At 33.0% G+C, this 13,660-nt stretch overlaps 1 protein-coding gene across 1 annotated transcript in view; it reads right to left on the bottom strand.

Annotated features, from left to right (window-relative positions):
* LOC123545012 (uncharacterized) overlaps positions 1-9,776 on the bottom strand; it is a 74,729-nt gene extending 64,953 nt beyond the window's left edge. Inside the window, exon 1 of the mRNA XM_045331224.2 lies at positions 9,510-9,776. Within this exon, the coding sequence (XP_045187159.2) occupies positions 9,510-9,582 (73 nt within the window). The 5' untranslated portion in view covers positions 9,583-9,776. The remainder of the gene's footprint in view (positions 1-9,509) is intronic.
* Between the last annotated feature and the right edge of the window lie 3,884 nt (positions 9,777-13,660).

Below are 13,660 nucleotides of genomic sequence, written 5' to 3'. Positions count from 1 at the left end.
TATTAATGTCACGAAGAGTTTATTACTAAGACGTTAATATATGGATAGGTTGTGCCATCTTGCCATAATGGCACACCTAGTTTCATAATTGCCCGAGGGCTTTAGTCCGAGGGACATTATGAAACTAGGTGTGCCATTATGGCTGGAAGGCACAACCAGGCGTTTATTGACCTTTTTATTATATACTTTCGCTTAATATTCATCTTGGTACTTTTATTTTACATATTCTTTCAACAAACTTGTGGGGCCTAAGCATCATTTGTATTGATTTTTTCATCAACAGTGGCATCAATATTTGACGATCTGAAAATGATTCAGCAGCCGTTCACCCGCTATAATGATGTTGTTACATGACGTCAACGTCAGAACGCGCTAAGTTCCGGTTACCCGGGTCCATTATGATTATGGCGCGTGAGGCGGCACTGCGCCATTATGGCTTCGTCAACAGAGGCCGTAATGACCCTTTTAAACGGTGTTTTGTTACTATTTATAGTAACGTATATAAATACAACTGTCCCGAGGACAAATAATAGGGTCAATATCAAATCACTTATTTATTTACAATTTTATTAAATAACTACATACATGTATACTTAAAGGATTCAAAATTTAAACACTGAATTTATTAATTGTTTCAAAGAAAAACTTTTTATGATTAGGTGAAAAATGTATTACGTTGTAAATTTAGTACGCAGCGGTTACATACCATTAAATCGTGTTTCTTTGTACGCTAAAACTATGAATAAGGTCAACGTTTACTAACTTTGAAAATAAAATGGCTGCCGTTTTCGAACTTCCAGCGGCGAATCTGTATCATTTTTGGCCCTGTCTAATTAGCCAATCAAATTCCTTAAGATGCGGGCTTTATATCTATATCACTTTTCGGCCCGGGGCCGCTGACAGATATAGATATTGGCACTGCTATAGAGGATGCCTTTGTATTATTGGACGAGGCAAATGCTGTTTTTAAGGGCTAATAATCAATAGTTATTTAATAAATTGTAGTTTTTTACCGTTCAAGTGCATGTGCCCCTACATACAAATTATAACATGTTAAAACGTCCGTCGTCTAAGTCGAATTTTGTAGTCCATAAAACAAAATTTAAAATAGACATTAAAAGGATTATATTTGTCAACTACAGTGTTATGATTATAGTCTACTTCAGATAGAATTTCAAGTAGGGAAATGGCTGCTAGCTAATGACTGATATAAGTAGAAAATAAATTAATTTAACGACTCTTTTTGCTTGCCAGAAATACATAACAACCAGCAGAAAATTACATAGTTTAAACTAAGAAACAAATTGTAATCATCACACAGTGCCTAAGGTTATTTTGCAAAAGCCGTTGTATATGTAAGGTTAGACGCTACTAAATGTCTCCGGTAAAAATAATGTTTAACGTTTTCAGCAGCATTTCTACTTTTCGCTTACTGCGAATTTGCCTTTGTCTGGGGGGTATGTCTATATGCAATTCAAAATATCAAAAACATATATAGGGTTGACCATAATATTGCAATGATACCGTGGTCACATGACCGAGTTGTGCGATAAAATATAATATATAAAGTTAAAAGCACAGCACATGTAGTTTAAAGCATCGCATATAAAGTCAAAAGCAAAACATTTAATGTGAAAATCACCGTATATACACATAAGAGCACTCTGTATACAGTTAAATCCGCACATAGTTAAATACACAGCATATAAGGATAAAGGCGACGTGTATAAAGATGAAAGCACCGCATAAACAGTTGAAACGATCGCATACAAAGTTAAATATACCGCACACTCAGATGAAAGCATTGCATATACATCTGAAACGACCGCATACAAAGCTAAAAACACCGCACATACTGATGAAGGCACACCATATACAGTGTTAAGCACATCATATACATGTATATGATATGATTTCAAGGCACAGAAAAGTAGAAGCACGTCAGATGCAGATGTATGCACATCATAAAGTGCTAAAACAACACCATAAGACAGCTATGGCGTTCCATACATTCCTGTTCACAATGGAGGGTCAGCAAACCTTATATCTGACATTAAAATGAGTTTAATAGGCGGGAAAATGGCGCTTTATGTTACATTCGATTTGACCGTGGATGCAAATCCAATGAATTAATACCATCATACCATAAGGCAACACAACTGATTGGGCTTAATCGGGCTAACAAAGCAGACTGTTTTCAAATTAGTTTATTTTTCCGTAACAAAACATACATAATACGTGCAAAGATAGTCTGCTTTTCTGTTAACAATATTGTTTGCAATGGAATTTTGATTTACTTAGCACAGATAAATGTAAAGCACTCGTGAATAATAAATAATTTCAACCTTAAAAACGTCACTGAGGAAGTAATTAATATTTAGATTCAATTACATCCAGTTTTGAAAGAAGTTCACTAATTCAAAAACAGCTTTTGCAATACTATTTATACCAGATGGCTACTTCTCTAAAGAAGCAACGTAAAAGTAAATTTTCGAAGTTAATAAAACCAGTGAAAATTTATCGCATGAACCTTTCCATATTTTACACATGTTTATTGTAAAGAAACTGATGATACCTATAGGGTCGTTACTTCTGCGTAAACAGTAATGAACGAACATACCCAGATAAAAGTAAGACAAAAATCAACAAAAGAAATTCACCCCGTATATGCATTCTCAATACAGAAAAATACCTTATAACAAAAGACATGCCAAGAATAATTGTCTAAAGCAATGGTCAAATTAAAACTGGTAACAGTATTGAAAACTTACACGTTTGAAAACTTTGTCAAATGGAGAATCATTTCAATTATATTTCAAGAGAGGATCTGATAGGGGACCTAAATCTAAAAACTTGTGGCCTACCATTAAACTATTCCTTTCTCAGAAGTCTTTATGTCGATATTCCCAATACTTTTAACACGCTTTATTAAAGTATATGTATTTTCGGTGTCAAAATAAACATTGTATTCCTAAGACGCCGAGGTCTACATTCGTATTTCAAGGTATATCAACTTCTCAGGAATGCAATATTTATATAATACTGTGTCAGACATTAAATACTAAAAGCCTCTTGTATCTTGTAAGCCTTAGACAAAATAAATTCTCTGCATTATATCAGTGTCACTTGCAATTATTTCTTAGTTGGAGAATTCAGTTCAAATTTCAGCCAGGAAAATCGATTATTGCCGTGTAAGTTACTTGTATAAAGCAAGATTTTTACTCACAGATGAACTGCAAAAATACCTTTCTCTAGTCCCATTAAATTTATTTACTGATATTTTCAGTACTTTATACTGCCGTTGTTCTACAACATTCCGTTCAAATAGGACACAAAAAATAGCATGTTTGTTTTCTGTCAAGATTAAAGTCTGTAACACCTTATTTTCTGTGCATAATATAAGACAATTGCATAAATGTCATAAGTATATCTATTGCTACAATTTAATTCATGTAGGCCTACACTCGATTACGTAGAAAATTTATTTGGCGCTAATTTCTTATCATCAAACACCCGTTTACATTGTTATTCAATGTTCATAGCAGTAAGCGGGACGCTTTTATAATCCGTAAACATTCTGCTTTTGCGATCAGTGTAGACCAAGATCAGCATGCACATCCGTGCAGCCTGATCATGGTCTGCACTGTTCGCTATTCAGTCAGTAAATTTTCAGAAAACACCCCTTCGAATAATAAATGGTACTGCCCAAATTGAATGTTGGACCAGTCCATTTTAAAAATTTAGCAGGCTATAGGTTAAACTTCGATAAGGCTTTAATTTTATTTTAAAGACAGATAAAGTAGCTATCCGAACAGAATATGTGAATCACTAAATGGTTAGGAAACAACTGTTTTCAAAATTACAGGCAGTGTAATACAGAGGGGAAGGAAGGTAATCAAAGCCAGGGGTTTAATAACATATTCTACTATGATTACCAAATATTCAAATTTATTACAAATATATTTTTAAAAAAAGCGTTGCAATCAAATTTAAAACTAAGCATTATGACCCTTAAGACTGAGCCAAAACTTGATATCACTTGTAACATTCATTGTGTTGAATCTATAACATCAAAGTATTCGACTGCAACTCTTCTACTTAAATGAAGTAAATCTTTATCATGCATTAGTCTTACTTCTCTCTCTATTTTCTCTCATAGCCACATACTAAGACCAAAATTGACAAATTGATAAAACATTCACTTTCCGTTAAAACTCTTTGGTCGATTGGTTATGGAAAGGAGCTTGCTGACTAGAAAATGTCATTTAGCTTGCATGTGGAAGATTGGTGGTTCTATCCAGGTGTCCGTCCATGTCTTAAATAATGCCTAGAGGAGCACCTGGGATCTCTATCTGCCATTTAAGCTTGAGGGTCCTCGTATGGCCTAACTGTGTCAGTATAATTTAAAAGCAAACAAAATGGAATAGACAAAAACATTAGAATATACTTTCCCTAATGCAAACTTAATATTCCAGGATAAATAAACGCGGCTTTGATTTGGTGGTTCAAGCTAAAATATAAAGGCTACAAAAGAGTTGTATGTGAAAATTTATGGGCACTTACTGTTTACCTGCTAGATAATTACGCCTGCTTTACAGTCTACAACCGTTTGTATTTCGTATCTTCACCTCTAGAAATCGAGACTCTCAAATTACATGTTTGACTAAAGTCTCTTTGAAAGAATTAAGCAGATAAAAGCGGGATAAAAGCTTTTCATTCTCGTAAATCCCAATAGAATAGTTTCAGAGAAGTGTTTCATGTTGTTTTTGCTACAATTATAACCAGAAAAAATAACAGAACAGGTTCTGTTTTTATGGACGATGTCTAAAACTGCTATATTTTTCTTGCAATTAAACAAATTTGCAGTGCACTACAATATCTGTGTATAAAGACTCTATGCATTTCCAATTAAATGAAAATAAGATTCCATGAAAAGGTTATATCCAGAAGAGTTTTAAAATGTTCCTATGCGGAAAACATAATGCCCACTTGTAATGGCACCAAACACCAAGTAAGACTTGGTGGACTACGTGATAGCTATAAAGTACACTGGGAGTGAGCTTCACATATATTGTGCTATTTCGCCGGGTCGTTATTGCTGGTTCAGCTGCTGATCTGCGTTCTGCAATGTCACTGGATTTCTTTTTATATAAACATATTTACATTCGTATATATGTGGGTTACAACCATGCGATGTGTCAGGAATTACCATTATTTACACTGCCGTGTTATTTATGAACAAGATTGACGTTTCGTGTACATTTGTCTGGTTTATATTCCCGGTTGGTACTTTAACTACTGACTCTTCCAAAACTATGTCTCGTTGTGTTCCTTTATTTGTTTGTTTCCCTTCATTGTCTATATCTGTATTCTTCGTTTCCATAACTATGATGTACACATCTGTTCACAATATGCTGTCAATATTCATTGCGATGGGGCTGTATTTTTTTATCCTTGCCTTTAATTGTTGGTTATTGTGTTAAGGATGTACGTGCGCTATTTTCAAGGATATCCGCCATTTTGAAAAATGTTTCTTTGAATATTTCTTCCTAACAAAGTTATGACAAAAATAAATACTAAATCATTAAAATATGGCTAATAATGTGCCATTTATCCAAACAGATTCTACTTGTTGCGAAAAAAATTTTCCACACTTACTTTTGGTCGGTAGCTACCTTATATTATGTAAAATGCACAATGGGGTAGGGTCAGGTACTTCGAAGTTGTAAGAGGTTTTAGCATAATACTTTATATTATCTAAGAAGTATACATTAAAACAAAAAGAGCTAAAAATGTGAAAATACACCAGTTTTTAAATGTTTTTTTTTTCTTCTAAATATATATCTTAGATGCACGGTGACTGATATCACCTGAAATCCCTATAACATTAAGTGGGGTATTCTATGTTTTATGAAGTACACCCATTTTTCAAATTTACTGAATTTTAGAAGTCCTTAAACAGTGGGTGAATAAAATGCCATATAAAATAGAAACGGTATGAGCAAATTCTTAACTGTAGAAAAAAAAATGATCATGCATCCTTAAACGGAAATAACACTACATCTTTTTTAGACAGGAAATGTTACTGCCGGACTGTGGAAACAGCTTTCAGTGAAAAGTGAAATTATAGAAAAAAATATAGAAGTATACTGCTGCTATTTCTTGACGACTGAACTTATAAATGTAGATTACAGACAAATGCACTAGTTCCTTGTAACGGTAAAATGTTGTTGTGTTTATTTTTCTTGGAAGTCAGTACTGCGCAGCGTAAAAATAATTTAGTTTCCAAGAGAATATATATAGGATATTTCTTAGAACAGCAGAAAATAATTCTGAGAAAGAATAGCGAAAAAAATATAAATAAATAAAAGAAGGCTCAATTTGACTGAGTTTGTCTGAAAAAATGCAATACCCATTACGCACGTACCATCTGCTAAAGCGGAACTCTTATTAAATAACAACATTGAATTAATTTCATGATGTTAAAGGAATAGAAATGGTAACAACAATTCGAGAATGCCATTTGATTAAACTTTACTTGGAATAACCAACCGAGCCCTCAGCTACGATGATTCGGCCTCTTTGTTAATGCCAACCATTGTAGTTCTATTTTGTGTTTTACTCTGTTTTCATTTTAAAAGAAGCATATGCACAGAAACGCAGCGCTATATTAACCAATTCTACAATATTGCCTTTCCACTGAATGCAGAAATTTAATTTAATTTTCCAGGTAATGTCTGAGCAGATAATATTTCGTTACATATTGGGATTTTAAATGTCTGTCGGTATTTTTTCTGAATATTTTGTCAGAAGCTCTATAGTTCTGTACAGTAAGTACAAGCACGGTGACAGCTCAGGCCGTCTTTTAAGCTGAGTACATATTTTGCTGAAAGATGTAGCCATTTTAACACGAGTGATGACACAGATTCCTTAATTAATGGAACCGGAAGTGTATTTAAACCGGAAGACTGTACATGCCTTTCTTGATGATCGAAACTGACGTATGTGTAACATAACTTATATAGCTTCCTGTCTACAGACACGTTAAAAAGAAGCTCTCTTCTGTAATGAATAGCTTTGAAAAGTTTGAATTAATGATATTTTTCCATTTGAATGCTTATTACATGTATATTGTTTATGTGTGCAAATTCTGAAAGAATGCTTTTTATTTTCGATAATTCAAAAAAATGTTAATGACGATTCTCCTGTGACAATAAAGTAATTGTCGACCTACAACCCCTTCCTTTAAATGCTTGGTTGGAAGTTACAAAATATATGTTATAAGGATAGTCTAGGTTTTTAGATTTATTGTCTGAATTGTCGTTTATCGTCATTGTATCATTTGTTTTGTTTACCATACTTGCACTGCGATTATACATAGAACTCCAGCGGGACAGTTTCGTATCGCGAATGAACAATCGTTCTCCAGATAGTGTATGTATTCAGCTCGTTAGTCAACCTGAATGCGGATACAAAATCTTCTAAAACACATCAAGTTTGGTCAATTCATTTCCCGGCATGAATTTTGTTTACACTTAACTTGTGTATTGAAAAAACAATTCGCAGGCATCAACTCATATTAAGGTACTGCTATAGGAAAATGAAATTAATCACCAATTACTTTATATTGACCTGAAATTATTTATTATATAACTGAGATGGGTTATCTAACTTATCATCTAATTGACAATATGACCCTTTGTCGTGGGCAAGCATAAAAACTTCATTGATGTATAGTTACAAAGTATAAATCAGAGCTCATTAAAAAAAGCATTGCAACTTTATTGATGCACGTCCTTTCTGATTGACCTTATATGTCCTAAAATATACTTATATACATGTATTTTTGTGACTTTTAAAAATTGTCAGAGGATGTAAAGTAAATGAAAAGATGTCTTTGTAACAATCGATTTTGTTGACATTTTAATGCGTTATTAATACTATATTTTTCTAAACGTGTAATGAATTTTGTAACTGTACCTTTAGAATTGTAAAAAATTCTGTCAAAATATCCAGGGGTTGTTAGAAGTTTCAATTAGTATATATCAGGACCTGTTTAATGGACATACCATAGTGCTTTTTATTAAACTCAAGAACGCATAAAACGCGCCTACGAATACTTTGTTAGTAATGTGGTACAATTGTTCTAATGCTATTCAGATAATTCCATCTTCAGATTTAAATGCTTAGAAAAGTAAATTTAACACAGATTGGACTAAGTATGCATAGAAAAAGTTGACGACTGAAATGCAAATATAATTTACTGTTTCTATTGATGAAATTCATAAGAGCTAATTATGCCTGACAAATTCAAAATAAATAAAGGTGGGTTTGTACAGAAACAGGGACATATAATGAAAAGTAAGGTTATTCTTTTTGCGCATACTCTATAACAGACATCTCTTATAATTCCGAGCGTTTTGATTGACCCGAGTCTCTAAAATGTATTATGTTACATATCCGTTCCATAATGAAATGTGCAACTCGCAGCAGCAATTATGCAATGATATAGGATGGGCTCCATTGAACTAAGAATAGCAACACCGAGTCCAAATACGAGGTAGTCCTGTACTGATGTTGTTTGTGAAGGTTAATCAAGCAAAATGTGATAGGACACTTAGTTTGACTTTGCGTAATATAGATTGTTTAAGGGAATGTTATTACATATACAATTACGTTAAATGAATTAAATAATCCCGAAGGCTTAGAACTAATAGCGACAGCAAGTCTAGACATATACAGCACTAGCTAGAACTTAATTTGTTGTTCTTTCACAGAAGCAAGAAAATGCAGATAGAAGAAAGTTATTTTTCATTAACTATTCATATAATTTAGACACAATACAACTAAGTGGGATCAGTTTCAAATGACGTATGTTCTTCTTTAATAATATATGATGCTTCTACAGACAACAATGAAACAAACCGAGTTTTTTGAAATCCTTAACTGATATTTTATAACTTCGTATTATGTCTGAAATTGAAAAAAAAATGACGCTTTCTACAATAAAAAAAGAACAAACAAACAAAAAACGGATATATACATGTAATGCAAAATGTAATAATGTATTTTGTGCAACCTTCATAACATACATGTACATCATGTTTACTTCGTATCATTCCGAGCTTTTTTAGGACAAATATACGATATAATAAACTAACAATATTGAATTAAGCAATATAAAAATCTACAACAAAATATTACTGATTGAATTATGCAAAGTTTGACACGCCATTTATCACATATTGGCTGTCATTTCCATGCAGTTATTAGTATATTTTCTTAGTCTCTGTATCATGTATATATCAAAATGGCCTTTAAACTAACTCTTCAAATCAACCAGTTGTGAATCATTATTTAATAGTATTAATGTTTTAGCTCAAAGCGTGCTTAGAATTTAAAAACGTTCAAAGAAATCATCAAACCATTAAACATTAATTCTTAAATTGCTGGGAATGTTCTACTATGTGCGTGTTTAACCAACTACAATAATGTGAAACACAACTTACCTTGACCAGTTATCAGAAAACACAGAAAGAATGTAAATATCCGGGTCATCTTAGGTTCTTGTGTAACTTCCATTTAGTGAAAGCTAATAGTCAGGAATACATGTAATGCACAATTAAAATGACAAAAGGTCGTCTGTGACTGTGTAACGTCTGCTTTTTTTGGCGCCTTTTAAATTCCACGTGCTGCAAACCCAAACAAGGCTCTCTGGAAACTATTGGTTACCAATAATGCATCTTGGCAACGGCATCATAAAATTCACTGATACAGAAACGCTTCGTTATATTGATTCTTTATTGGCCCAATAATAATGTGCTATGCTGCTTTAATTTCACGTAATTTCCAAGATCAATTATTAACAATTTTGTAAATGAAAAGAATGAATGTTTATTGTATTTATTTAAGCGTTATATTTTGAGTTATGTGTTTAAGCATTGATTTTCATTAGCGTTTCTGCTATCCTCTAAATTATTCATGCAGGTTTCCCCATTAAATCGAGAATAAAGAGATCACTACATTGTTTCCCATCAAGTAATAAACAACCATCCCAAGACTAAGGTTCTTTGACACAAGTCTAGTTTGTGATTTCACATTTGAAATTATTTTTACATGGTTAGAGGATATCATAATCATTTACCCACTTGAAATATTCTGGGTCATGGAAATTTTATAGCTGTAACACGGTATAACACAACGCATGGCTGGGATTCAGTCTTTTTACATTCGGATGTTTGATTGCATCTGATGAAACAGGTCACCGACTCTTGACAGATATCTCCCAAAAACCACCAAGACTGAAATGTTTTGTGATTTGTATTAGATGTCTCGCCGTACAGTTAATAATGCACTGTCCTTTGAAAATTACATAGTCCTTTAATTAGGCTTTTATTTTTTGTTAATTGTATACCGTGTCCTTTTATTGCAATCGTGTGAGGCGAAGATAACGTTTATGTACACTGTCTTGTAATTTAGAAACATGATGGGATAGAGTAAATTGAAAGTTTGTTTATCAAATATTTTATACAGCGAAAACCCACCATTTTGTATAACAGAGTTGCATTTGCTATTTCTGTACGACGAACCTTTATCTTTTATAGTTTTAATATACAAGCACAGCCTATTCCATACCTATTTCAGTATTAAATGCCAATAATGGTTTTTAGTGACCAAATTTACTATCCTAAACAGGCGAAAGCCACTCTGACCATTATTTATATCACATCCTATAATTCAAGAGACGGAAAAGGAAACCTATTTATGGTATCATCGTTTATTTGGTAGGATATAGATACTTAGTAGCTGTGCAACTCTGGGTCAGGAAATACGTATTTCTGTCCATTTGTTCACTGACAAGCTGGCCTTCTCTTAAAATATCTTGTATATAATATTTTGTGAAGAGGTACCACGGCGTAAAGAGTGAATAACGTTGTTTAACCTCATATTTAATGAATTACTTTCAGTTTTCAAATTCTGAAACTTATTTCTTCACCGATGCTGTGTCCAAAGTAGACTTTAATAGCATTCGTGTCTGTATAAATTAAGTAAAATGAAGTGATTATCTACAAAACATCAAACAGAATCAGATCAGTTGGATAGAGTACAAATCTTTTTGATAACCAGAACATAATTAACAGTCAACTGGTTCAATTATGCATTTACACTCATTTCAAGTCTTAACTAGCGGTTCTGTAGGCGAATGCTCTATATTTTCTTGAAATTGGTCTCAGAAGTATGTAAGAAAAAACAATTTCATGTATTGTAACAATATACTGTTTACTTTATATGGTGATATGAAGTGTTGTGGTCAATGGATCACTGGAAACCACAATCACAGGACATGTTGAACGTTGGGCTCAATATGCAATGCAGAATATGAATAATAACGTATAGTTACAGCTCAATAAAAATAACATTGATGGAATGCACAAATAGTTCCAGAACGATCTAAAACGGCCACATGGGTGGTTATTAAGTCAAACTGTATTATCTCAAAAGTCAATGCATTAACACAGTGAATCAAGAATTTGTTGTGCATTAACACAGCGAAAGATGTCAACCGAGTTAAGAATTTGTTCTGAACTGTTAACCACATTATTTCTAACTTTTGGGAGCAATGTCTTGGACAATGCAAACCAGCAAAGACGAAATGACTTGAAATTTATCATACGGACGAGCGGAAGCAACTGGACCAGCTAACTATAAACAAAACATTGGTAACTTGGCCTAAGCGATGCAGCATTGTTTTAACTATCACGGTTCGGCAGTAAGTAACACTATAGAAAATTCCCATTACCTTGGTAATCAAACTTTTAAAGCTTCACAAGTACACATGTACATGAAATTTCGGCATTTTTATTAGAGTCGTCAGAAAATTTAAAAATAATGTTTAAACAAGACCAAGATTCAGAAATTCCTCAAAGATTCAGACCATATTTGCAATTACACGTGTACAAGTATAATACTATGGCATGTCAAACATTACTAAATTATATGCGTATGTTATTATTATTGTAAGTTTGTTACTGTTATTCAGTGTCGTGTCATTCATATTCTAAAATTTGCTATTGTTATTGTATGTATCGTTTTCGATATTCTTATGGTAAAATTCATTATTGTTATTCTATATTTCGTTTTGTTATTGTATCTTTGATATTTTATTCAATGTCGTGTCATTCATATTCTAACTTTCACCATGCTTTATGCTCTATGATACATGTATGTATGTTTCAGCATTTTAAGACTATTTGCTTAACAACTATGTCGATACAACAGTCACAGGCAATTAAAATTATATATGGTTTTGCAGGTACATATTTATTTCACAGAAGTTTGGTTCATGACGTTCAGAAAGATGACAAGAGGCATATAACATTTACATATTGTCTCCCTCGCATCTCCTCGTAAAATTCATGCAAACGTTGACAAGAATCTATCTATATGGAAAATCTTGGTTATCATCTTTCCTAATATTATCAATTTGTCATCATCAAGGACTTTATGCTATAAAAGGGTTGGCATATCGTTGACAGATCAGATGTGGAGCAATTAAAGCAGCATACCTCCAGTTTTGGCTAAAAAATAATCTTTCTTTCAAACTGAAATTTGGTCATATTATGAACATTAGAATATGAATTTTTGTTTCTAAAATATTTTTAAAAGTTCCAAATCAAGAAATAAGATGACCGCGTCGGGAATCGAACCCCGGACCGCCGCGGCAATAAAGACATTTTCCTGTCGTCGTAACCAACAGCGCTATACCTGAAATAGTGGATAATAGAGAGTTTGAGATTTCAACCTTCGCCTTCCCCTTCAACGTCTCTTGCGAAGTTAACGTATGAAGTTGAAGTTCGATTAAAATTCCTTGAGATTTCAAACTTTAGAATGAACCTTACTTCTTTTAATCCGCCCATTCAATTTATCCGTAATTATGATCGTTTTTTTCGTGCATTTTGATATCAATTGTCCGAAAGGGCAGGACTTTTACAAGAGGTTTTAAAAAAAAATTAGATAAAAACATTTCAATTAATATAATCATCGCATGGATATTAGTGCGATTACGATAAAAAACGAAACAATGTGAACAATGTAAAAACTCGTTGGTGTTGCTCCGAACATTTAGGTTTTATGTAAAATGATGTCAGTATACAATGCACGATTGTAAATCATACATGAGAGGAAATAAAAATGACAAGAGCTGTCCGTAAGACAACGCGCTCGATTTTTCTCAGTGCTTGACTGAATTAGAGCTTTGCCAGTGAAAAAAATCCAAATTAGAAAGGGACATAACTCTGTCAAAATTCAAATCAGAGTTATGGGAATTGTGTCTCCTGGTGTAGGCTTTGATAGTAAATAACTATTTTGAGTTTCAAGTCAAAAGTTTTAATAGAAACAGAGGTATTTGACTTTATCAAAAAAATAACAAAATATTTTAAGTTAAAAAGGGGCATAATTCTGTCAAAATTCAAATCAGAGTTATGGGGATTCTTTCTCCTGGTGTAGACTTTGATAGTAAATGACCATTTTAAGTTTCAAGTCAATAGCTTTGATAGTAACAGAGATATTTGACTTTATCAAAAACTTTAACCAATGCCGACGCCGACGCCAACACCGGGGCGAGTGCAATAGCTCTACTTTTTCTTCGAAAAGTCGAGCT

The sequence above is a fragment of the Mercenaria mercenaria genome, chromosome 1 (genome assembly GCF_021730395.1).
Source record: "Mercenaria mercenaria strain notata chromosome 1, MADL_Memer_1, whole genome shotgun sequence".
NCBI lineage: Eukaryota > Metazoa > Mollusca > Bivalvia > Venerida > Veneridae > Mercenaria > Mercenaria mercenaria.
The sequence above is the reverse complement of the archived record's forward strand: the minus strand, read 5'-3'. Positions and strand labels throughout refer to the sequence as shown.